Consider the following 27,418-nt stretch of genomic DNA (forward strand, 5'->3'; position numbering starts at 1 on the left):
TTCAGGAATCAAAGTCATGCTGAGGAAGAGCCCTTATTAGTTAAAGGGTCAAGTAGAGGAATATAATCTAATAAGAGGGATATAATCTAATTGTTTGCTGTTTCATTTAGCATGTAAAGATGTATCAGTATGCAACTCTTACAGACAGACAGAGAGCGGTGCTGGTCTGCTATTATAAGGAGGATGAGTAGGCGGAGCAGGGGAAAAGGGTGGAGGAGCAGGAAGGAGTGCTGGACCGAACAAGCTGGGACTGGCAGGTTGAATGGAGGCGGAGCCAAATAAAAACCTGTTTGAAAAATTCAGAGTCTCCTTCAGGAACACAGGAAGAAACACTGGAGAAGGATTAGCCCGCCTCAGTTTTAATGTAGGTAAAACCTGTCTGTCTGTCTGTCTGTCTATGTCTCGTAGTTGTTTTTGCTTAGTGTGTGTGTGTGTGTGTGTGTGTGTGTGTGTGTGTGTGTGTGTATGTGTGTGTGTGTGTGTGTGTGTGTGTGTGTGTGTGTGTGTGTGTGTGTGTGTGTGTGTGTGTGTGTGTGTGTGTGTGTGAAACTTCCTCTGATTCTAGGCGGGCACTGATACTGTTCAGGTTCTCTTCAGGATGAATTCCTAAATTTAATGGAAACAGAAAAAGAACCATTTGCTGGATCTTAACTGTAAAGAACATTTCAGGAGTGGCTTCTAGAAATTGCAAACATAAGCCAAAGAGAAGCACCAGATATAAAAATCTGGTCCAAAACTTCAGAATCAGTTGGACCAATTGATTGAACCCATTGGACCTAGGAGCTGTTGGATTTTGTGGATCTACTGGAACTGTTGGACTTTGTTAACTATTGGAACAGTTGGGCTTGTTGGACCCTCCGGGCTTTTGGAACTTAATGGACCTATTGCATCTGTTGGATGAGTTGGATAGACCTTGTGGATTTGGAGCTTCATCAGAGTCCAGATCCATCAGATGGGTTCGATCTAATGTTAGTCAGAAGATCTTCATGAGGTCAGAATCTGTTGGTTTTATGTAAGGCAAACCCTTAGAGCTGCTTAACCTGCAGCTAGTGTCCAACTAACTGACCTGTGTTGTCATGGTAACTAGTGTTCTGACCAGGTAACTGCTTCTGTTGCCCACAAAGGAGACTGTAGATGTTCGAAAGTTAGTTCATGGACTCATTCTTCTCAGTTGAATGATTCATTCATTTAGAGAGGTCCTGGATTAGGTTTCGTGTCCTGCCAACGATAGTTGAGATTGGGGATTAGGCTTAGGGTTGAGTTAAGTTGGGATTTTTCAGAACTTTCAGTGAAGCTAGAGGCACTATTAAAAGTTCTAATGGATATGTCAGGTTTGGATTTGTGAAACAGAAACTAAACAGTCTTGTCCTCCCAACAGACTAATTTAACAGTTCATTAAAGTTTTTGGTCCATTCGGAAGTTTTGAATCTTTTACAAGGTTGAAGTTATCAGTGATAGAAGCTAGTACTTAGGAGATCTAGCAGGTTTTTGTACTTTGAGTAGTGTCTCAGCAGGTTTTACAGATCTGCACTACATGGGTCTCATACACGGTTTTGAGCTTCATGAGGATTTAGATATGAATCCTGGGGCCGATTCTGGTTTTGCAGGAGAAACTAGAGATGTCTAAGATGTTTCTAAACAGGCTGAAAGGAGCTGTTGGAGGAGGTCTTAAAGATTAGAGATTAGTGTAAAGATCTGCCATCAGGTCTGAGAGGCAATTGTAATTTATGTAAAAGTCTTCCTGGAGGACCAAAGTTCATTGTGAGTCTCATTTGCAAAACGGTTCCATTCCTAATTCGGTATGAGCATTTGATTCAGTAACAGCTAAATAAATACAACAGAACAGTTGAATATGATGTGATGCACACAGGTCTATAGAAACATGACTGGTTGTTCAGTTTTGTTAGTTTAGCATGCTAACCAGTGCAGTAGATGTGTAGCTGGTTCATCTCTGTGTTGTGTAGACATGATAGTGTTGGTCTGTCTCTACACATCTTTGGTATGTTCTTACTGTGTCTAGTTTCTAATTCCATTTTTGGTTATTTTTTAAACACAGGAAATGGTTCTCTTTACCTTGCTGTTGTTTCATTTGTCGACTGCAAAACATCCTCAGAGCTGACACTGATGGTGGCGTCACTTCCTACTGTGTTTATCTGCGGGCAGCAGAGGACGTTGTCACCCTCTGCTGCCCGCTCTCCCCTCTCCGATGATGCAGTCCCATGTGCGGTCCAACGTGTAAACCCCATCGTCTCTGTTCTTGGTCCCACATCCCCGTCTCCTTATCTCGATTGCTTCCTTTATCCATCTTTTGTATTTTTGTTGTTCGGTGTTTATGATCCTTTTGTCGTCCCAGTCCACTACATGGTTTTCTCTTGTGCAGTGATCTGTTACGGCTAACTTCTTTATTGTGCTTTCTGCTTCTTGTTTTGCTGCTCTTGTGTGTTTCCGACTTGCCTCTTTCTCGCACTCCTTTCTATTTTCCATTGTTTGTGTGTTGAGTTGGCGTCCGGTTTCTCCTATGTATGCTTTATTGCAGAGTTTGCATGGGATTTCGTAAGCGACTCCACATTTATGTCCAGCTGGTATCTTGTCTTTTGGGTGTACTAGTCTGTTTCTAACTGTTGTGTATGGTTTTGTTGGTGTGTTTATGTTGTGTTTTTTCATTGTTGGTCTTATTTTTTCCTGTTAAGCCTTTGATGTATGGTAGGGTTATCACTGGTTTTGGTTCTTGTCTTTCTGGGTTTCTGGTCCTTTGCTTAGGTTGTTCTTTTCTTTCTGTTGTTGTTTGTTGTTTTCCTTCGTTTATTGCCCATGTCGGGTATCCGCAGGTCTTTAAAGCATGTTGTATGTGTTTGTCCTCTTGTTTGCGGTCTCTTTCTTCTGTTACCATGTTTGAAAGAGAAAGGAGTGCAAGAAAGAAACAAGTCGAAAACACACAAGAGCATCAAAACAAGAAGCAGAAAGCACAATAAAGAAGTCAGCCGTAACAGATCACTGCACAAAAGAAATCCATATAATGGACTGGGATGACAAAAGGATCATAAACACCGAACAACAAAAATACAAATGATGGATAAAAGAAGCTATAGAGATAAGGAGACGTGGATGCGGGACCATGAACAGAAACGATGGGGTCTACACATTGTATTGTGCATGGGACTGCATTATCGGAGAGGGGAGAGCGGGCAGCAGAGGGTGACAACGTCCTCTGCTGCCCGCGGATAAACAGAGTAGGAAGTGACGCCACCATCAGCATCAGCTCTGAGGATGTTTTGCAGTCGGCAAACAAAACTGTCAGCAAGGTAAAGAGAAACCTTTCCTGTGTTTTAAAAAGAACCAAAAATGGTCTGTCTCTGTTGTGTAGACATTGTTTTGTTGGTCTGTCTCTGTTGCAGAGGTGTGACCAAGTCACTGCTTTGCAAGTCACAAGTAAGTCACAAGTCTTTCCAGTCAAGTCTCGAGTCAAGTCCAAGTCAAAGACAACTAAGTCCAAGTCGAGTCCAAAGTCAATGATGTAGAAGTCCAAGTCAAGTCCAAGCTTTGAATTTTCAAGTCATATTCAAGTCATCTATCTAACTTAAATTTAATGACAATGATAATAACTAAATTCCAGAAATAAAGCTTCTTAAAGCTTCATTTATTTGCTCAAACAAGCAGAAAGTGCAACTGAAACTGATTCTAAACAAAGTGCTGCTGCATTTAGCTGTACAAGATCTAACCCAGAACCAAGAATGATTTAGGATTTTTGTCCATGCCGTTCCACTTTTGTGCTAAAATGTCAAATATGCTCAAGTCATCATCAAGTCAACAGATGCAAGTCGATTCAAGTCGCAAGTCATTGGCGTTCAAGTCTGAGTCAAGTCATAAGTCTTTACAGATTTTATCAAGTCCAGTCAGAAGTCATGAAAATAATGACTCGAGTCTGACTTGAGTCCAAGTCATGTAACTCGAGTCCACACCTCTGCTCTGTGGTGTAGTCATGTTTTTGGTCTGTCTGTGTAGACTTGATAATGTTGGTCTGTCTGTGAATACATGATGTTGTTGGTCTGTGTGTGTTGTGTATACATGATGTTGGTCTGAGTGTGTTGTGTAGTCATGATGTTGTTGGTCTGAGTGTGTTGTGTATACATGATGTTGGTCTGAGTGTGTTGTGTGTACATGATGTTGGTCTGTGTGTGTTGTGTATACATGATGTTGGTCTGTGTGTGTTGTGTATACATGTTGTTGGTCTGTGTGTGTTGTGTATACATGATGTTGGTCTGTGTGTGTTGTGTAGTCATGTTGTTGTTGGTCTGTGTGTGTTGTGTAGTCATGTTGTTGGTCTGTGTGGGTTGTGTAGTCATGTTGTTGGTCTGTGTGTGTTGTGTATACATGATGTTGGTCTGAGTGTGTTGTGTAGTCATGTTGTTGGTCTGTGTGTGTTGTGTATACATGATGTTGGTCTGAGTGTGTTGTGTATACATGATGTTGGTCTGTGTGTGTTGTGTAGTCATGTTGTTGGTCTGTGTGTGTTGTGTATACATGATGTTGGTCTGAGTGTGTTGTGTAGTCGTGTTGTTGGTCTGTGTGTGTTGTGTATACATGTTGTTGGTCTGTGTGTGTTGTGTATACATGAGGTTGGTCTGAGTGTGTTGTGTAGTCATGTTGTTGGTCTGAGTGTGTTGTGTATACATGTTGTTGGTCTGTGTGTGTTGTGTATACATGATGTTGGTCTGAGTGTGTTGTGTAGTCATGTTGTTGGTCTGAGTGTGTTGTGTAGTCATGTTGTTGGTCTGTGTGTGTTGTGTATACATGATGTTGGTCTGTGTGTGTTGTGTATACATGATGTTGGTCTGAGTGTGTTGTGTAGTCATGTTGTTGGTCTGTGTGTGTTGTGTATACATGTTGTTGGTCTGTGTGTGTTGTGTATACATGATGTTGGTCTGAGTGTGTTGTGTAGTCATGTTATTGGTCTGAGTGTGTTGTGTATACATGTTGTTGGTCTGTGTGTGTTGTGTATACATGATGTTGGTCTGTGTGTGTTGTGTAGTCATGTTGTTGGTCTGTGTGTGTTGTGTAGTCATGTTGTTGGTCTGTGTGTGTTGTGTATACATGATGTTGGTCTGTGTGTGTTGTGTATACATGATGTTGGTCTGAGTGTGTTGTGTAGTCATGTTGTTGGTCTGAGTGTGTTGTGTATACATGTTGTTGGTCTGTGTGTGTTGTGTATACATGATGTTGGTCTGTGTGTGTTGTGTAGTCATGTTGTTGGTCTGTGTGTGTTGTGTAGTCATGTTGTTGGTCTGAGTGTGTTGTGTAGTCATGTTGTTGGTCTGTGTGTGTTGTGTATACATGATGTTGGTCTGAGTGTGTTGTGTAGTCATGATGTTGTTGGTCTGAGTGTGTTGTGTATACATGATGTTGGTCTGTGTGTGTTGTGTATACATGATGTTGGTCTGTGTGTGTTGTGTATACATGTTGTTGGTCTGTGTGTGTTGTGTATACATGATGTTGGTCTGTGTGTGTTGTGTAGTCATGTTGTTGTTGGTCTGTGTGTGTTGTGTAGTCATGTTGTTGGTCTGTGTGTGTTGTGTAGTCATGTTGATGGTCTGTGTGTGTTGTGTATACATGATGTTGGTCTGAGTGTGTTGTGTATACATGATGTTGGTCTGTGTGTGTTGTGTAGTCATGTTGTTGGTCTGTGTGTGTTGTGTAGTCATGTTGTTGGTCTGAGTGTGTTGTGTAGTCATGTTGTTGGTCTGTGTGTGTTGTGTATACATGATGTTGGTCTGTGTGTGTTGTGTATACATGATGTTGGTCTGAGTGTGTTGTGTAGTCATGTTGTTGTTGGTCTGTGTGTGTTGTGTAGTCATGTTGTTGGTCTGTGTGTGTTGTGTAGTCATGTTGTTGGTCTGTGTGTGTTGTGTATACATGATGTTGGTCTGTGTGTGTTGTGTATACATGATGTTGGTCTGAGTGTGTTGTGTATACATGATGTTGGTCTGTGTGTGTTGTGTAGTCATGTTGTTGGTCTGTGTGTGTTGTGTAGTCAAGTTGTTGGTCTGAGTGTGTTGTGTAGTCATGTTGTTGGTCTGTGTGTGTTGTGTATACATGATGTTGGTCTGAGTGTGTTGTGTATACATGATGTTGGTCTGAGTGTGTTGTGTATACATGATGTTGGTCTGTGTGTGTTGTGTAGTCATGTTGTTGGTCTGAGTGTGTTGTGTATACATGATGTTGGTCTGAGTATGTTGTGTATACATGATGTTGGTCTGTGTGTGTTGTGTAGTCATGTTGTTGGTCTGGGTGTGTTGTGTATACATGATGTTGGTCTGAGTATGTTGTGTATACATGATGTTGGTCTGTGTGTGTTGTGTAGTCATGTTGTTGGTCTGTGTGTGTTGTGTATACATGATGTTGGTCTGTGTGTGTTGTGTAGTCATGATGTTGTTGGTCTGTGTGTGTTGTGTATACATGATGTTGGTCTGAGTGTGTTGTGTATACATGATGTTGGTCTGTGTATGTTGTGTATACATGATGTTGGTCTGAGTGTGTTGTGTAGTCATGTTGTTGGTCTGTGTGTGTTGTGTAGTCATGTTGTTGGTCTGAGTGTGTTGTGTAGTCATGTTGTTGGTCTATGTGTGTTGTGTAGTCATGTTGTTGGTCTGAGTGTGTTGTGTATACATGATGTTGGTCTGAGTGTGTTGTGTAGTCATGATGTTGTTGGTCTGTGTGTGTTGTGTATACATGATGTTGGTCTGTGTGTGTTGTGTATACATGATGTTGGTCTGAGTGTGTTGTGTATACATGATGTTGGTCTGAGTGTGTTGTGTAGTCATGATGTTGTTGGTCTGTGTGTGTTGTGTATACATGATGTTGGTCTGAGTGTGTTGTGTATACATGATGTTGGTCTGAGTGTGTTGTGTATACATGATGTTGGTCTGTGTGTGTTGTGTAGTCATGTTGTTGGTCTGAGTGTGTTGTGTAGTCATGATGTTAATGGTCTGTGTGTGTTGTGTATACATGATGTTGGTCTGAGTGTTTTGTGTATACATGATGTTGGTCTGTGTGTGTTGTGTAGTCATGTTGTTGGTCTGTGTGTGTTGTGTATACATGATGTTGGTCTGAGTGTGTTGTGTAGTCATGATGTTGTTGGTCTGTGTGTGTTGTGTATACATGATGTTGGTCTGAGTGTGTTGTGTATACATGATGTTGGTCTGAGTGTGTTGTGTATACATGATGTTGGTCTGAGTGTGTTGTGTATACATGATGTTGGTCTGTGTGTGTTGTGTATACATGATGTTGGTCTGAGTGTGTTGTGTAGTCATGATGTTGTTGGTCTGTGTGTGTTGTGTATACATGATGTTGGTCTGAGTGTGTTGTGTATACATGATGTTGGTCTGAGTGTGTTGTGTATACATGATGTTGGTCTGAGTGTGTTGTGTATACATGATGTTGGTCTGTGTGTGTTGTGTATACATGATGTTGGTCTGAGTGTGTTGTGTATACATGATGTTGGTCTGAGTGTGTTGTGTATACATGATGTTGGTCTGAGTGTGTTGTGTAGTCATGTTGTTGGTCTGAGTGTGTTGTGTAGTCATGATGTTGTTGGTCTGTGTGTGTTGTGTATACATGATGTTGGTCTGAGTGTGTTGTGTATACATGATGTTGGTCTGAGTGTGTTGTGTATACATGATGTTGGTCTGAGTGTGTTGTGTAGTCATGTTGTTGGTCTGTGTGTGTTGTGTAGTCATGATGTTGTTGGTCTGAGTGTGTTGTGTATACATGTTCTTGGTCTGAGTGTGTTGTGTAGTCATGTTGTTGGTCTATGTGTGTTGTGTATACATGATGTTGGTCTGAGTGTGTTGTGTATACATGTTCTTGGTCTGAGTGTGTTGTGTAGTCATGTTGTTGGTCTATGTGTGTTGTGTATACATGATGTTGGTCTGAGTGTGTTGTGTAGTCATGTTGTTGGTCTGAGTGTGTTGTGTAGTCATGATGTTGTTGGTCTGTGTGTGTTGTGTATACATGATGTTGGTCTGTGTGTGTTGTGTATACATGATGTTGGTCTGAGTGTGTTGTGTATACATGATGTTGGTCTGAGTGTGTTGTGTAGTCATGTTGTTGGTCTGTGTGTGTTGTGTAGTCATGATGTTGTTGGTCTGAGTGTGTTGTGTATACATGTTCTTGGTCTGAGTGTGTTGTGTAGTCATGTTGTTGGTCTATGTGTGTTGTGTATACATGATGTTGGTCTGAGTGTGTTGTGTATACATGATGTTGGTCTGAGTGTGTTGTGTAGTCATGATGTTGTTGGTCTGTGTGTGTTGTGTATACATGATGTTGGTCTGAGTGTGTTGTGTATACATGATGTTGGTCTGAGTGTGTTGTGTATACATGATGTTGGTCTGAGTGTGTTGTGTAGTCATGATGTTGTTGGTCTGTGTGTGTTGTGTATACATGATGTTGGTCTGTGTGTGTTGTGTAGTCATGTTGTTGGTCTGAGTGTGTTGTGTAGTCATGATGTTGTTGGTCTGTGTGTGTTGTGTATACATGATGTTGGTCTGAGTGTGTTGTGTATACATGATGTTGGTCTGTGTGTGTTGTGTAGTCATGTTGTTGGTCTGTGTGTGTTGTGTATACATGATGTTGGTCTGAGTGTGTTGTGTAGTCATGATGTTGTTAGTCTGTGTGTGTTGTGTATACATGATGTTGGTCTGAGTGTGTTGTGTATACATGATGTTGGTCTGAGTGTGTTGTGTAGTCATGATGTTGTTGGTCTGTGTGTGTTGTGTATACATGATGTTGGTCTGAGTGTGTTGTGTATACATGATGTTGGTCTGAGTGTGTTGTGTATACATGATGTTGGTCTGAGTGTGTTGTGTAGTCATGATGTTGTTGGTCTGTGTGTGTTGTGTATACATGATGTTGGTCTGAGTGTGTTGTGTATACATGATGTTGGTCTGAGTGTGTTGTGTATACATGATGTTGGTCTGTGTGTGTTGTGTATACATGTTGTTGTTGGTCTGAGTGTGTTGTGTAGTCATGATGTTGTTGGTCTGTGTGTGTTGTGTAGTCATGTTGTTGGTCTGAGTGTGTTGTGTAGTCATGATGTTGTTGGTCTGAGTGTGTTGTGTAGTCATGATGTTGTTGGTCTGAGTGTGTTGTGTATACATGTTGTTGGTCTGTGTGTGTTGTGTATACATGATGTTGGTCTGAGTGTGTTGTGTATACATGTTGTTGGTCTGTGTGTGTTGTGTATACATGATGTTGGTCTGAGTGTGTTGTGTATACATGATGTTGGTCTGAGTGTGTTGTGTATACATGATGTTGGTCTGTGTGTGTTGTGTATACATGATGTTGGTCTGAGTGTGTTGTGTAGTCATGATGTTGGTCTGAGTGTGTTGTGTAGTCATGATGTTGTTGGTCTGTGTGTGTTGTGTATACATGATGTTGGTCTGAGTGTGTTGTGTAGTCATGATGTTGTTGGTCTGTGTGTGTTGGTAGAAATGTGGTTGGTCTATCTGTGTAGACATGATGTTGGTGGTCTGTGTGTGTTGTGTAGACATGTTGTTGGTCTGTGTGTGTTGTGTAGACATGATGTTGTTGGTCTGTCTGTGTTGTGTAGACATGATGTTGTTGGTCTATCTGTGTAGACATGATGTTGTTGGTCTATCTGTGTAGACATGATGTTGGTGGTCTGTGTGTGTTGTGTAGACACGATGTTGTTGGTCTGTGTGTGTTTTTAGACATGATGTTGTTGCTCTGTGTGTGTTGTGTAGACATGTTGTGTATTCAGATTTGGCTACATTATGACCTGAACTTAGAAACGTCTGCACTAAATGTGACCACATCTACATTTACTCACAGAGCAAAGGTGAAATAACTCATATATGCTGAGTTGTGATTGGTTGTTAGCTCTATGTCACATGACACACTCAGCATGTTGTTGAAGAGGACTTTGACAGATGGCCTCATGATAGTGCAGTTGGTTGCACTGTTGCATTGCAGCAAGGAGGTCGCCAGTTCAAATACTTTTCCAGAGCTTGCAAGTTTCCTGTGTGCATGCCACGGCTTCCTTCACATACTGCTGCTTCCCCATACAGGTTACCTGGCAACTCTAAATAGTCACTAGGTGTGAGTGAATATGCGAATGGTGGAATGACTTATGTTTCTACACGGGTGATTTCAGGCTGAATTTGTGACCTGTAAAAAAAAAGTGTCCCCCACTTCTTTCCCAGTGACTTTTAGAGATGGACGTGGGTTCCGTGGGGAACCTCAGGAATACACAATTCCAGAACACAAATAAACGGAAGACTCTCCTTTAAATATCTGCTCTGCCCTGATATGTCAACATTCCTGCCACCAAATCTCCACCCTTAGTTAATGACTGACAGCTCAGTTTGTTTTGTGCTCCACACAGCTGCGAGGCTTAGGTGAGAGTGCGTGAGAGTGCCTGTGTGTTTGGTCTGAGTGTCATAACATATTGCTTGTGGATAGAGGAGAATGAGGGAGACCTGTCACATTTGAACCTTGCTAACCTCCTCCTGTCGCCGTGAGCAGAAATGTAAACTTTGAACTGTGGGAGAAGAGTCTAATAAATCTTTTAGATCTCAAACGAACCAATCAAATATATTTAGGTGGTCTGCTCTAAATATTTTAACACAAGTAACACTATTGTTGGTTCACAAAGGCAGGAAATACAGATACACACATCAGTGTGTGATGTCACGGTGGGGTGGAGTCAACGCAGCAGTGTGCATGGGGCCTACAGCCTACAGGAAGAGCAGGATTTCCCTCTGTAAACAGAGCTGGCCTGAGACCAGTCTTCTGCCATTGTTTGGTAATACAGTGCCTGGTTCTGAGGCTACCAGGCAGGAAAACTGTCAAGCATCAAAAACATAACTGAAGGAGCCAGGCAGCGCTTCCTGTGATTCAGCCCTATAGGTCCATCTCAGGTCTAGCTTGTGACGGCGAAACAGCAGGACTGGTCCCAAACCACAAACCATAACATTCATAGCAGGACAGAAAAGACAGCAGGGTTGTTGTTGGATCCCCTCAGAATGGACAGGGATTAAAACGGGAATTATTGAGGATCTACCTGTTGCAATTTATTTTGTGGAATGTACTCTGGAGAGCTTTTTGCCTTCAACTGCAACGTTATGGTGGTGGAGGGGTTTAAGTGGCCTAATGGTTAAATAAAACAAACAAAATTTGCTGTTTCACAATTTCTGCTGATGGCGCTCTGTCTGGCTTCAAAGAAAAAGAAAAATAACATTAATTCATTGACTCCATCCACTTATCATTTCCCCTCATTAAAAGGGTAGAGTATCTCCATGGCAACCTGCAGACTGTTGAACTCTGAAAGCTGCAATTAATGAGGTTTAAGTTTCACAGTAAGGATCGAAAGCTGCATGCCTCTACGAGTACGTCACATTTTGGGTCTTTCAGGGTCACCATCTTCCATGTTTCAGGTATTTCTCTTTCCAAACACATCTGATTAATGTTTGTGTTACCTCCTCGGGAGCTCCTTTAGTTCTGCTGAAGACTGGCATCACCACAGATTCAAATCAGGCGAGTTGCAGCAGAAAAACATCTACAAAAGGTTAGGACCAGGATTGAATACCACTAGGGCAGAGTGTTTAGGGCTGAAATACTCAGGCATGTGTCAACCTGCAGAAGAAGCAACATAACTCATAGCTCTCATTCCTGAAGCGGTCTGTGTGTGGCGATTGGGTATAAAAGAACTCTCTTGGTTTAAATGCCAGTCAATCCGCTGTTAGAAATAAAAGAATACTACTTTACAGGTCTAGTCCTGGGGCAAAACAGATACTGGATCGTGGTTCCAAACAGGTACAGGTCTGGAGCTCAAACAGGTACTGGTTCATGTTTCAGAGAACTGTCATCAATCAAACAGTCAGAAACAATCAATGACACCAAATAAATGAAGAATAATCCAGAAAAAGTTCTGAAAATTGGGCCAAAAAAATCCTAATCAGTTCACATAAGATCACCAAACAAAGTTGTTTCAGGATCGCAGGATAATGGTTCAGTCAGCAGCTGGACTTACGTGAAGAGCAGAAATTGACTGAGGTTGTCCAACGTATTCGGACACATCGCCCTCTTTCTGACAAAATCCAGTTATTTATATGGCGCCAAATCACAACGAGTCTTCCCAAGGCACTTCACAAAGTAAAAGCAAAAGATTTACATCACATGATCTAAAACACCGGAATAATGCCTATAACTGGCAAAGTGCAAAGGGCCAGTTCAGTGGTGTAGGTGAATGATGATGTTGGCAATAATGATGATCATGACAGGTATGATGATGGTAGTGATAATAATGAAGATAAAGATGGTAATTATGAAGAGGATGGTGATGGTGAGGATGATAGTGAAGATGTTGATTGTAGTGAAGATGATAATCATGTTGATGATGAGGATGATAGTGGAGATGATAATGCTACTGGTGATGATGATGGTGAAGAGGATGATGGTATTGGTTATGATGGTGGTAGTAGTGATAATGATGATCATGATCATGATGACTATGATGATAATGATAATGAAGATGATGAAGGTGGTGGTTATGATTTTGATAATAGTAGTGGTTATGATGATGATGATGCTAGTGAAGGTGATGATGATGATGATGATGATGATGATGATGATGATGATGATGATAAAGATTATAATAGTAGTGGTTATGATGATAATGATGCAGACTAAGACCAGGGAAGTGTTAAATTCCAGACAGAGTTTCAATTTGACAGGATCTTGTTTATCTTGTGTATTCTTACCTTTTTAGGTGGCTGCGAATCTGGGTTGATTTTTGACCCCTCACCTTCATTCATCTACCTGAGGGGGCGGGGCCTGTAGAACACAGGGCTATAAAATGGCTGTGCCCTCCCCCCTGTTAAGCAGAGGTGAGTGATGGCTTTGAACTGAACTTTTTATGAACTGAAATTCAGAAACAAACAGCACCTCCTGGTTCTGACAAGGTTGTGTTCCATTTTATTAAGATTCTCATCAAATTCATTTTTTTCCATAAGCCTTTACAGCTGTGGTTTTAGGTTGTTACATTTGATGGACGTGGTTATCTGACCGAATCATCATATAACCTGTCTGCTTGTTTCACAGAACACCAATAAAACATCAGTAAACTTGTAAAAAAATATCTAAAAATAGATAAATTTGGAGAAATAGGAAACAGCTCAGATGTTTATTATACCAAACCAACTGCAGCATAACCAGGTTCTGACACAGCATTAGAAACAGTGACCTCCAAGCTTAACCCACTCTGTTATAACTTCTGATTTTTCAGGGCTGGGTCTGGTCCTGGTGGAGTTTGAGTATGAATATGAAGGTCGGGACGGGGTTCTTGTCTCCATCAAACCCAATGAGCGCTACATTCTGCTGTCCAAGACCAACGACCACTGGTGGCAAGTCAGAAAGGACAGCAACTCCAAACCCTTCTACATCCCTGCCAAGTACGTCAAAGAGCTGCCCCCTGACTTCCCGTCTCCACTGGACTTCACTGACCCACCCACTCCAAAACAGGTGCTACATCCTGTGGTGGCTCCTGTTCCTGTTGCTGTCCCTGTTCCTAAACCTCTAGAAGAGCTCAGCAGAACCAGAACCAAACAAAGTGATGAGGTGCTAATCAGCCTCAGGCCTGCTGCCTCCAATCGACAACAGAAAGTCGACAATCGCATGTCCACCTTTGGTGTAATGATGGATGTGTCAGACCTGGCACATATGGGACCACAGCTCCCCAAAACCCCCTCTGTTGCTTCTACAGAATCTGCAACCTCTACGGCAAGTCGGACTACAAACATGGTGGACTGTAAAAAGCAGCCTCATTTGTCGAGTCTAGATGACCAGAAGGATTCTGGGAAATCTCGAGTTCCCAGTTTTAGTCCAGCAGACCCTAAGAGCATGACCCGGCCGCAGAACCAGCCCATCCCAGTGAAGATGCCAGTGGTTCCTCCCAGTAGCATGTCCTCACCATCAAAGGGTGGCCATGAGAAAAAGGAGGAGCAGCAGATGGAGGAGGAGGTGGCAGAGGAGGAGATAAGCACAGAAAGCAGCGAAGAAGAGGAGGAGTCACCGAAGGAGGTAGACTCCCACCACATCTACGAGTCCATCCAGGACCTGAACCTGGACCTGGAGGCTCTGCACAGAAAACCAGAAGGTCCAGCAGCTCCGGCTGAACCTGTACAACCTGCACCTGTACAACCTGCTCATGCTTCACCCACCACAAAGGTAAGACACCTTAGGCCGCTAGGGCAGTGATAATAATAATAATAATAATAATAATAATAATAATAATGATGATAATAATAATAATGATAATAATAATGATAATAATAATAATAATAATAATAATAATAATAATAATAATAATAATAATAATAATAATAATAATAATGATGATGATATTAATAATACATCGAACTTGTAAAGCGCTTGTTTAGGACACTCAAAGACACTTTCATGCACTCTCACATTCACACACTGCTAGTGATGATAGGTTACTTTGAAGCCACAGCTGCCCTGGGGTGGTCTGACAGAGACGAGGCTGCCATCTGGTGCCATCAGGCCCTCTGACCACCACCAACATAGGCAAGATGGGTGAAGTGTCTTGCTCAAGGACACAACAGCAGAATACACCTGGCGGGAGCTGGAATCGAGCCCATGACCGTCCGATCATGAGGCAACCCGCACTACCTCCTGAGCTACTGCTGCCCCAGTAGATCAAATGTTCTGTCCAGTTTCAAATTGATTCGTGAGAATAATTTAAAAATAAGCAGAGCCTGTGTTTGTTCCCGATCCATAAACTTTAAAACTGGTCTGATCAGAACCAGATAATGTGCTTTGTATGGAGTCCAAATGAGATGGAGAAGTCCTTATTTAAAAAAGAAGTTTTTGTTAGATTTTTCATATTAAGCTGAAATGTAAACTGTTCAAAAGACAAATGGATCCGATGTTCATCAGAACTAACAGAAACTTGGTCTTTGTGTGTTTCCTGCCTCATCTGGGATACCTGCTGAGTTCTGGTTTGGTTTTCCACCAGATGTGGATGTGGTACCTAGAGAACAAGAACCTCCTGAAGTTAAAGGGACTACAAGGAAGTTTGACAGTCAAAACATGTATAGAAATAATAAATTTCTTCTTCATACATTCTCCTGCAATGCCCTGGTCCTGTAGAATGAGCCCTGGCATTTTTACTGTGATTTCCTGTTTTTCTGTAAAATCACAGAAAAAGAGAGCTGCTTGGGTCGAGCAGGCTGCTTCATGCGCGTTCACGCTTAGGCATAGTGTAACATGAATGGGAGTAATTTGGGTGACTTGTTTTATCAGGACTAGATGTAATTCAGATCAGAAACTAGGATCAACCCACAGGAGTAAGTGACATAGAGACAGAATGGAATAGACTGTTAGGTTCGTACCAATGTAGAATATATTATAACACTTATTTAACAATACATACAATAAATAATACTTGACAATATACAGAGAATAAATTACAAATCATCAAAAGTCAATCAATTGTCCATTAGATGGGGTAGCACATGATCGTTGGCAACTTCAAGCTCCAGCGGACCCGAGGACCCACGAATGGGTCCTAAAGAGTGACTTCAAAATTAGCTACATTTCTGAGGACCCTTAGCTACTTTCTGTAGAACTTTCTTCCAGATATTTCCTGCAATAAAACAGCCATTTTCGCTCCGACCCATTCTTTGGATTGGCTTTATTTCAGCTGTCATTAAGGATATAAATGTTACAGATACATCAAATGTTACTGGTGCTTTAGCTCACCAAGTAAGATGGCTGACTCTCATGCTGAGAACCTGGGTTTGATTCTGGGTATGAACATGGCTTATTTTGAGTTTCTTTTTTACATTAATGGTATATGTTTTTACAGCAATAAAACGCTCAAATTTTTATTTGAGACTCGCCAAACGGCATTGAATTCACGGATAAAAAAGATGTGGGTTCAACTTTCATTTTGGAACAATTTTTCAAGCAAGGAAAGGAAATGATCTGAGCATGCACGAAGACTGACCCATGATAAACCTTTGTCGGCTGTGCTGAAGAGAAAGGTACAGAACAAAATTATTTAATTAATTAGCTGCGTGTTCTCCTGTCCTCTGTCCTCCGGGTCACACACACACACACACACACACACACACACACACACACACACACACACACACACACACACACACACACACACACACACACACACACTGCACGTTCGGCCGGCCGACAAGAAAGTGCAGCTGCAGAGACAGAGGCACATTATTTTATTAATTTGCTGTGTTCTTCTGTCCTCCAGGCCACACACACACACACGGGACGCTCTCGGAGCTCTGTGCTCTGTCTCAGCTGTTATTTTCGTTAAGGAGTGTGCACGTACAGCATGCGTGCCTCGTGCATGAGCCCACTATTCACTATTGAAGCTGCCATTACGCTTTTGGCCTGAGGGGGCAATCGCAAGCATAAAAATTCAAAAGTCCGAAAAGTCCCTTTAAAGATACATTTTATCTCTGGGTTGGGTTTCAGGAGTGCTGCTACAAAATTAAAGCCCTCTGCTTTAAGATGTTTCCTGGAGCGCTGACATGTGATGCCGGAAGCAGATAAAGCTGTTTCCTCTTTTTATTCTGGTCACAGTTGAAACAAACGTCTAAACTTTGACCTCAGACCCTGCAGAACCAGCATCTAAACTATTTAAGTTTTGTGATGATGTTTCATTTTGAATGAATACGAACATCTTTCTTTTTACAACTTCTATTTGTGGTCTGACATTAAATAAATTAAACGTTCTTCAGAAGTTGTAGCCTTTGTATGATTCTGTGTAAGGGGTTGGTTCTGGGGCTTGTTCTGACACAGCAGGATGTGATGAGGTCAGGTGGAGGCAGTGATGTCACAGTTGACAGGATGCATTCAGAGAGAGAGAGAGAGAGAGAGAGAGAGAGAGAGAGAGAGAGAGAGAGAGAGAGAGAGAGAGAGAGAGAGAGAGAGAGAGAGAGAGAGAGAGAGAAGAGAACTGGTCTGACTGGTTTGAAATTGAATCAATTGCAGACAAAGAGCTTCAGTCTGAGTTTGGCTCACAACAGCGCCTGAGCAGTAAAAAGATCTGAAGTGTGTTTTCAAATCCTAAAGTTCTGGTTTTAACCGGCTGGATTCAATTGTTACTGTTGCACCAAAGTCAGGATTGTGGAAAATTTCAGAAACGTGTCAAACATGCAATGTTTTCATGTCTGCCGTCAAACTCATGCTGCACTCCTTTAAATCCCAACCTTACTGAAATGTTCAAAAGTCAGGAATACTTGTTTTGGACCAAGGTTCTGTTGTTCTAGTTACATCAGATCTTCCTCCCTGGGATACTCTGAGTCCTGAAGTAAAGTTTAGGGCTGTCCACAAGTCTCTGATTACTGATTTACTTCATTGTTTTTTAGAATTCAGGTTCATGAAATTAGATCACAGATGTGGTCCTGTTGGCTTCATCAGAATAGGATGGCCGTCTTCCGACTGGAGAGGTTCACAGCTGAATGGGAAGTGGCTGGGATGAGAATCAGCTCATCTAAATCCAAGTCCATGGTCTTGAGCAGGATAGAATGTCTTCTCCGGATCAGGGACGAGGCCCTGCCTTAAGTGGAGGAGTTTAAGTATCTTGGAGTCTTGTTCACCAGTGAGGGAAAGATGGAGCGTGAGATCGATAGACGGATTGGTGCTGCGTCTGCAGTGATGTGGGCGCTGTACTCCCTGGTGAGGTTTTCCGGGCACGTCCAACCGAGAGAAGGCCTAAAAGTAAGACCCAGGACACGCTGGAGGGACTGTGTCTCTCAGCTGGCCAGGGAACACCTTGAGTTTCCCCCCAGACGAGCTGACCCAAGTGACTGGGGAGAGGGAAGTCTGGGCCTCCCTGCTTAGGTTGGGGCCCCAGCGACCTGACTCTGGGTGAGCAGAAAAAAAATGGATGGATGGATGAGATCCACAAAATAAGTAGCAGCAAGACCAGGTAGTTTTTCAGTCCCATCATCCAACAACACCAGGCAGGGCTTTCGTTTCATCATGTGACACCAATAGAGTGACCAGATACGTTAGCTTGAAGCAGACTCAGGTTTTGATGTGGTACCATAGTTTGAACCAGACCCTGGGCCTGAGGAGGTATCAGAACTTGCTTCAGACTCTGGAACTGATTTAGTACCTTTGGACCTGATCTTGGACCAGACCTTAGCTTTATTCAGACTCTGTATCAGAAGTGGCACTACAGCTTAGAGGAGACTCTGGGCCATATCTAGTTGGATCAGATCTTAGCATCAACCAGACCGTGATACCATTCCATTCAAAGGAATTCCCATGTGGTAATGTTATATATTTGTGTGAAAACTGGTAAAGGAACAAATTAATGGTCCCAAAGTCCAGAGGCTGTGTTGGTTTTAAGTCAGGGTGTTGGAGAAGTCCTCTATAGAGGAACATGAACAAAACCCAAGAAAGAGAACATGATGGACTCTCTCTCTCTCTCTCTCTCTCTCTCTCTCTCTCTCTCTCTCTCTCTCTCTCTCTCTCTCTCTCTCTCTCTCTCTCTCTCTCTCTCTCTCTCTCTCTCTCTCTCTCTCTCTCTCTCTCTCTCTCTCTCTCTCTCTCTCTCTCTCTCTCTCTCTCTCTCTCTCTCTCTCTCTCTCTCTCTCTAGGATCAAGGCTCACTTGACCCTAAGTCGGTAATATACACCAACGTTTCCTTCCTGAAAAAATCATCCCAACCTCAGATCTCCGTTACCCAGCCTCCAGCAGACCCTGTCCCACCAGATCCCACAGTCTTTTCATTTAGCCCCCCTTCCAGTCTGACAAGCCCCGCTTCCCCCGCTAACCTGCAGGATGGATGGCAGGTAAGAGGACTTATCCTGGGAGTTGTTATTTGTTGGGTCCTTTATTTCTTTTTCTGCTAAAATAAAAATTGTGATAAAATAAAATCCAAAGTCAGTGAGAAGTGAGGAGAAAAAAATTAAAACAAGGAGTAAAAGAAGGTACAGTGCTTTAGGCAGGTGTGAAAAATGCTGTAAACAATAAACACTTTCAGAAATATAAATACTGATTGTTTATTTTTCTCCGATTTACGAAATTTAAAGTGAGTGACCCCAAACATCTAGTCAAAGTCCTTCAGAACCATCTTCAGCATAAAGAAGAACCAGAAGTCCTGGAAGTGATGGTCTGGCCCCCGCAGAGCCCCGATCCTGACATCATGAGTGTGTGTGGGATTACAGAAGGATGTGAGGAAGCCTACATCTGCAGAAGATCTGTGGTTAGTTCTCCAACATGTCTGGAACAACCAACCATCCCAGTTCCTTCAACAGCTGTGTTCAATAGAAGACCTGATGCTGTTTTGGAGGAGGAGGGTGGTCCCACCAGATCTGATTTAGATTTTGTTTTCACTGCTTTTTGTTGATTGACGAAAATAAACGATTAACACTTTTATTTCTGAAATCAGTCTTAGTTGACAGCATTTTTCACACCTGCCTAAAACTTTTGCACAGTGCTGTATTTATAAAATAATAATAATAATAATATTTGATGGATCCGGATGAAAAGGTGAAAGGAAAGATGTGAAACTCCATTCCCGCTAACGTTCTTACCTTCTCTGTGAGTTTAAACTCAGTGCCACGTGTGTGCTTCACTGAAATCATTAAAGTTTGATTCAGTGGAAGCTGAGCTTATCAGGTTTCCTAAACAGAAATCAGATATTTCAGAAACAGGGGACTGGTTGCTGCATTGCTCAAAGGCACTTCAGTGCATTTAAACCAGACCAGGTCAGAGAAACTGTCAGAAACAGAACCTTTTTTTTACCGTTAAGAATCTTTTTAAACTGTTCATCTTGAAAACATCGGCTTCTGTTTAGGTGAAGGTGTGAAATCCTGTAAATTTATGCTGAGTCACTGTATCTTCATTAAGGTGCACACTGACCATGACAGTGGGAAGTCATATTATTACCATCCAGCAACCAGACAAACCACCTGGTCCCATCACAATAGCCTGACACCGGCTGGAGACACAGGTCTGTCCAGTCCACTCTCCCCAGCTTCCTCTCAGGTATCAGAACCTCCTCTCTGCAGTATCACTGTGACCCACTGGACCCACTCACTGACAACCTTTCTGTCAGGGCTCCGGGGATTGGGAGCAGCTTATGGATGAAACATCAGGAAGAATCTACTTCCATAATCCCAATACAGGTGCCACATCCTGGTCTGTCCCAGAGCCACAGTCCCCCATGTCGTCACCTGGATCTACAGCCAGCAGGCCGCAGGACAACAGGCCGGTACTCCATCTCTTATGTATTAACATGTTAATATACCACACACACACACACACACACACACACACACACACACGCACGCATGCACACACACACAGGAGCTCTGCACAGAACTAAATCTGCTAACGCTGTAGGAACCAGATGTGCTCAAGTAGCCCTGTACCTGCTGATGATGTCACACTACATGACTGGCTGTACGTTGGAACATTGACATAAAAGATTTTGGTTGGTCTATTCAAACTTACGGATTGTGCTCAAGCAGCCATATCTGCTCAGGGTTTTAGTTATAATTTAGAGGAGTCCACCGAGTCCACTGGTCTCAGGGTCAGGGTGAGAGAGTCCCAGAGTCTGGGGGCCACAGCAGCAGGACCTCAGTCCCAATGCAGAACTCTACCACACACACATGCAGACACCGAACACTAAAATGACCCCTAACATGACCCTAACATGGCCACTCTTTTATCATCTGAAGCCTCCCCTCCCAAAAGAGGACTACCCGGATGGAGCCAAAGATGATACTGTCTTTACAACGGTACAAGTTGAACAAAAGCTAGTCAAGAGTTTTCGTGGTTTTCTTTGGGTTTGACTTCCTGTTTCTGTTCCTGTTTCCTCAGCAGCAGCAGCAGCAGCAGCAGCAGGGTTTAATACACCGAGCTCAGCTGGAGCAGAAGGACACAAACATCCAGCACAAGCAGCAGGAGGTAATCAGTCCGCATCAGAGAAAGTGCTGGTTAGCCTTTGGTTCAGATTTTGATTTCTGCGTCATTTTTGTTGCTCCTAAAGCATCTACCAATAAAAAGTATGAGTGTATTCCCCAGAGTCAAACTTTGAGCACAAATGTTCACTGACTGAAGTTGTGATCTGATATTTTTTATTAATAATTTTTAAAAAAGTTCCCTTTCTTTAGAACCACTTTTAAAATAAAGTGTTTACTTCAGAGGCTTTGTTACAGTCTCACACACACTAGTGGTAGGAGGTCAGCTACTGATGTTGATATGATCTACAGAAAGGGCTGATGGGAAATGGAGTTTGTGATGAAGGAGTGGTTTTGCAGGTCAGAAACCTGAGACACAGCATCGCTGAAGAAGTGAGTCAGATAATAACAAACAAACAATGCAAACTCGGTAATGATCATGACACCTGGAACACCTAAGTTTGACTTTATGTGTTACAGACATTCACACCTGGACACAGGAGGATCACTTCAGATGTCACAGAAGCTTCCAGAAAGCCTTCCCTTGACAGTCCACAGGTGAAGACTCACTGGTCCGGCTGCCAGACCACAGTTAGACCCTTTCACTTGCACAATAGACCATCAGCAGTAACGTGTTCATTGGCTGACTCATCCATTCACTGACACCTGTTCTCCTCCCAACCAGCTCTCTAGTAAACACAGATTGAGAAGGAATCTGTCCAATCAGGGCACAGACTTCAACCAGCTGGGTGTACATGTAGGTTCTACGTGACTGTTGACTGTTGGGTTGTCTGTTCCTTGAGGTTGCCATGGCAACTGCACTTACTAACCATTGGCTCTAACATGTCATTTGCTCGCTGAAGGGAAGGAACTTTGTGGGCAGATCAGAACAACGGCACCCCCTGCTGTGGACGTTCAGCTTTACTGACTGTTAGAAAGAATCACAGAGAAACCGAGATCCTCATGAAACTAATCTGACTCTGACTCTTTTGCCCAGAAAGTTTCTGTTTGCATCTCACTCTACTAACCCATCACCACTGGTTGGTTTTGGTTCAGCTTATGGTTCTGCTGGAGCCCCTTATTGATAGTCTGTTAAGATCTATGATTTCCAACACCATCCGTCCATCACTCAACATTATCAAAACCATCGTACCTGATACAACACAGTCTGACATGTCCAACACAACCAGCTTCATTAAACACATCTAGAAACACCCAACACCATCCAACAAGTCCAGCACCACCCACCATCTTCCTACAACACGTCCAACACCATATCCACCCACAGCCAACCAAATCCACCACTGTCCATTACCCTCCAACAACACCCATGCACATGCAACATGTCCAACGTCATCCAGCTTCACCCAACAAGACTAGCAATATCCAACAACATCCAATTTCTATTCAATTTTCAGTGAATGTTGAATATCCGTTGGTGGGTTTAGGATCTAATGAACCAAAGTTTCTGATTTCCTGTAAAGATTCCAGTATGAAGTAGGCCAATGGACACCCCCAGGCAAACTCTCTCTCCACTCCCCAGTTTACAGATGGACCGCCTTTGTAAGCCGACCTGCAGCTTTACAAAAGCCACTAGACTCACTTGCATGTCTGTCCCTGCAGGGCCATGTGCTGGAAAAAGCAGGAATCGTCAACAAGACTAAGGTGGTTGACAACAGCAAGAAGATCAGGTGAGCCCAGCAACTTCAGATCCTTGCAGCCTGCGTTTGAAAGGTTTTACTGCAGCAGATGTGTCACCCACCCCCATTCTTTGATGTGCTGCTGGACAGAAAGAACTGGAGTCAGTCCTGGACCGTCCTCCATGGGGGGATTCTGACCTTTTACAAAGACCCCAAATCTACTCCTGTTGGCAGTGCTGTAAGAAATGGTTTTCAGTTCATTTATGTAGAAAAACATGTAATAAAAGTTAACAGTATGTTTGAAAACATGCAGTACACTTCTTAACACCCTGTCTGTTCCATTGGAACAGGACACTTGAAAAGTGGATGATGAAGATGATGATGGCTGTGATTGTTTTGATGATGATGATGATGATGACAACGATGATGATATGATTATGCTGAAGATGATGATGATGATTTCGCCCACTTCTCTTTCTCAGAGCAAAGCTTCACAGATCGTTCCAGAGTACACGGTGGAACTGAAGGGAGCCTCGATTCAATGGGCTACCAAAGACAAGTCTTCCAAGAAGCATGTCCTTGAGGTAAGCTCTGCACAGTAACAACTGTTTCCTCGGTGACAGTCAGCTGCAGAAGCTCTACCTGGTTTACACAATAGTTTTAGTTCTGGAAAGAGTCCATCAGAGAGCCATGTCATGTCGGATATTTTGGAGATAAAAGTCCAAGAGGTTAGACTGATATGGTTTATGTGGTGAAAGAGTACAGGAAGTTAGTGAGGGTAGAGGAATGATTTGCTGTAGAGACCCATAAAGGGAAAGGTCCAAGGAGAAGAAATTTAGTGTTCCAAGTGGTCACTGGTCCTTAGAGGCATAACTACGGTCCCTCACCTTACTACTGTTGTTGTTGTATTTATTTCTTGTATTTAATTGCTGTGTGTGTGTGTGTGTGTGTGTGTGTGTGTGTGTGTGTGTGTGTGTGTGTGCGCGTGTGTGTGTGTGTGTGTGTGTGTGTGTGTGTGTGTGTGTGTGTGTGTGTGTGTGTGTGTAGCTAAAAACTCGCCAGGGTTGTGAGTATCTGATGCAGTCTGATGCTGAAAACATCATCTTTGACTGGTTCAAGGTGGTCCAGGACACCATTCAACAGCTGGGGCCACAACACCATCCGGTACAACTCTCTCTCTCTCTCTCTCTCACACACACACACACACACACACACACACACACACACACACACACACACACACACACACACACACACACACACACACACACACTCACGCACGCACGCACGCACGCACGCGCACACACACACACACACACACACACACACACACACACACACACACACTCACGCACGCACGCACGCACGCACGCGCACGCACGCACGCACGCGCACACACACACACACACACACACACACACACACACACACACACGCACGCACGCACGCACGCACGCACGCACGCACGCACACACGCACGCACGCACGCACGCACGCACGCACGCACGCACGCACGCACGCACGCACGCACGCACACACACACACACGCACGCACGCACGCACGCACGCACGCACGCACGCACGCACGCACGCACGCACGCACGCATGCACGCACACACACACACACACACACACACACACACACAGTTACCCCATGTGATCCTAGAGAACTTTGACTCGAGAACTGACATGTTGTTTCTTTCAGGAACACAGGAATCTGAGCGATGATGAAGACGAGGCGGGTTCTGATCGGGAGGACAGAGACAAGAAGAGGCTACGTGAGTCTGCTCAACCCAGTCAAAGGTCCTGAGCTGCCTCCGTCTGAGGCATGCTGCTGATGAAGAGCCGAGGCTGAAAGGAAAAAGATTACTTTTAGGACTTTATTTCATTTCTCAGGAAGCAGATTATATAAATGACAGTTCTAAATAAAAGCTGACTGAAGTGAAGATTTACTGTGATTACCTGCTTTTCCTCTGTTGTGTTCAGTTGTCATCAGATTCAGTCTCCTCACTTCTTCCTTTGATGTTCTTTTAGCCAGCAGAAATTCTTCAGAGCTGGACCCTGAGCAGAGCCGAGTACGACGCAAACTGAAACGTTTCCTCCAGCGAAGGCCAACACTCCAAAGCGTCAAAGAGAAGGGATACATAAGAGGTACAAAACAAAGCAGAACACCTGTTCTGCCTTTCTTTAGATGAAGCCCCCAGGTTCATGTTCTGGTTCTGGTTTTGGTTCTGATTCATCTCGTTGGTTGACTGAAAATTAACAGAACTAAATCAGATTACTCTGCTGGGTCTGTAAATTAGTTTGGCTCCCAGAAAGGAAAAAACAAACAACAAAAACACATAATTAATAAAAAAAATATTAGAAAGCGGTTTTATTGTTTCAGATAATGTGTTTGGATGTCACCTGGATACGCTCTGCCATCGAGAGAACACCACCATCCCAAAGTTTGTGGAGAAATGTATCAAAACTGTGGAGAGGAGAGGTGATAACACACCTGGTCACACCTTACACACCTTGTAGACATAGTTTTGGTCAAAACCACGATGAGCTGCCAGTCTGACACCTCGTACTTTTGTGTATCCAGGTCTGGATGTGGACGGGATTTACAGGGTGAACGGAAACCTGGCTGTGATCCAGAAACTACGGCACAAAGCAGATCACGGTAAATCCAGAGCTGGCTACTGATTCAGATGGTTCCTGCAGGACTACTAACAGTTTTTAGGTTAATTCTGCAGAGGAACAACTGGACCTGGAGGATGGGCAGTGGGAGGAGATCCATGTGGTCACCGGAGCACTGAAGCTGTTCTTCAGAGAGCTTCCAGAGCCACTGTTTCCCTTCAGCAGCTTCGAGAAGTTCATATGCGCTATCCGTCAGTAGACCACACACACACACACACACACACACACACACACACACACACACACACACACACACACACACACACACACACACACACACACACACACACACACACACACACACACACACACACCAATACCTCCTCAAACGTTTCCTCCTGATTGCTCAGCTGTCAACAACATCTGGTAGAACATGACCATTTGTTGTAACAGAAACACTTAAACATGCAGCCTGGGTGGATCAGAACCAGCACTGAGAGGTGTGGTTCTGATCCAGACACAAAAGGGATGAGGAGCTCTTTCAGAATAAATGTAAACTAACATTTCAAAATAAAATAACAAAGGTTAAAATGTATTAGATTTTACTTTCAAACTAATTTCTGAGTTTAAATGTAAGAATCTGGCAAAGAAAAGGTTCCCATGTTTAAAGCGTTGTGTTTGTTTCCTGCAGAACTTCCAGATTACAGCCTGAGAGTTTCCTATGTGAAGGATCTGGTCCGATCTCTGCCGCTGCCAAATTACGACACCATGGAGTTGCTCTTTAAACACCTGTGCAGGTGAGTTTAACCTGCCAGACCAGAACCAGCCAGCCAGTTCTGGGTCTGGATCAGCCACACAGGAAAGTACAGGAAGTGATTCAGGACCTGTTCTGTTCACTCAGACTGTAGCGGACTCTTTGGGTCAGAACGAGAACTCAGGCATAGTTTGTCTGTTTCAGGGTGGTCGAGCACAAAGAGTCCAACAGAATGTCAGTTCAGAGTGTGGCCATCGTGTTTGGACCCACCCTGCTTCGTCCGCAGGCCGAGTCTGCCAACATGACGGTCCACATGGTGTTCCAGAGCCAGATCGTGGAGCTCATGCTCAACCAGTACAAGAACATTTTCTCTGAGAGGTAGAACCAGCCCCACGGTCTACCTACGGAACCTTTAGAACATCAGCAAAACCCTCCCTCAGAAGAACCTCCAGCTGAGGTCCAGATGGCTGAACCCAGAACCTTTGTACACTGGACTGGGTCTGGAAAGCTGCTTTAAAGAAGTGAACCAACAGGGTTGGGTCTCATGGCACCTGAACAACCACAGAACCTCAAAGTCTCCTACTGGAACCCAAACACAAAACCCCAGAACCCCTAGCTGCTATCAGAACCAAAACAGAACTTTATTTTAACCCTTGGATACCTCACTCAGCCAATTCTCAGATCCTTTAGCGGGTTCCAGCAGAACCACAACTGAAATGTTCATCAAAATCCTACAACAGACAAGAGTCTGAGCTGTATTCAATCAATCGCCAGTTTCTGTTTTTAGCTTAACGGGCTGGTACCCGACCGGTTCTGCTTTCTTTGTATAAATGAACCAGGACTGGAACCTGAAACCTTCAGGCAACCAAACTTCCAGAACGCATTTTTATTCATGAGAAGGGGAACCAGGACCGGTGCTGTTCGGTGACACTAACAGGTTTAGATCATCACTTCTGGTCTAGAGGGTTAACCCGGTTCTGGAAACCTAAATCACTTCCTGAAGCAGGAACTGTGTGAAAATCTGAGGACATCACAGGATCCAGATGGATCAGAACTTTTGGGCTGTGTTTTTTTTTTTTTTGTGACAGAACCTGGATCTGTTTCTGATGGACTGAAAGCATGAAGATGGATCAAAACCACTAAATACAAAAGGAGAATGAAACATCCTTAAATGTTTAAATCTAAAACGGACCAGGCCGGTTCCGAGTGACTCCAGAACTCGTGTTTATCTGCTCTTATTGATCTGATTTTTATGAGCTTAAGAAACAGAACAAAGTTCTGGTGGACCAGAACGGTTATTGTACATGAGACAGAATTTTATTAAAACTAAAGTGGATCAGAACCACAGAACCCAGATGTGTTTGTTTGGTTCCTCAGCAGCTCTAGAACTTTACAGAACATGTCCCCATCAG

General features: G+C 43.3%; 1 protein-coding gene across 1 annotated transcript; it reads left to right on the plus strand.

Moving 5' to 3' along the window:
* Positions 1-224: 224 nt before the first annotated feature.
* Positions 225-27,360, plus strand: arhgap27l (Rho GTPase activating protein 27, like). Its single transcript, XM_054747203.2, has 22 exons — positions 225-364; positions 12,785-12,902; positions 13,301-14,241; positions 18,681-18,875; positions 19,936-20,073; positions 20,144-20,299; positions 20,769-20,828; positions 20,911-20,997; positions 21,303-21,383; positions 21,471-21,548; positions 21,676-21,747; positions 22,614-22,681; positions 22,781-22,868; positions 23,113-23,214; positions 23,678-23,794; positions 24,336-24,408; positions 24,665-24,781; positions 25,017-25,115; positions 25,218-25,295; positions 25,369-25,503; positions 25,944-26,049; positions 26,211-27,360. The coding sequence occupies exons 2-22, from the start codon at positions 12,872-12,874 to the stop codon at positions 26,386-26,388; spliced, it is 3,000 nt and encodes a 999-aa protein (XP_054603178.2). The 5' UTR covers positions 225-364; positions 12,785-12,871; the 3' UTR covers positions 26,389-27,360.
* Positions 27,361-27,418: the final 58 nt, after the last annotated feature.

Source organism: Nothobranchius furzeri, chromosome 6 (assembly GCF_043380555.1).
Source record: "Nothobranchius furzeri strain GRZ-AD chromosome 6, NfurGRZ-RIMD1, whole genome shotgun sequence".
NCBI lineage: Eukaryota > Metazoa > Chordata > Actinopteri > Cyprinodontiformes > Nothobranchiidae > Nothobranchius > Nothobranchius furzeri.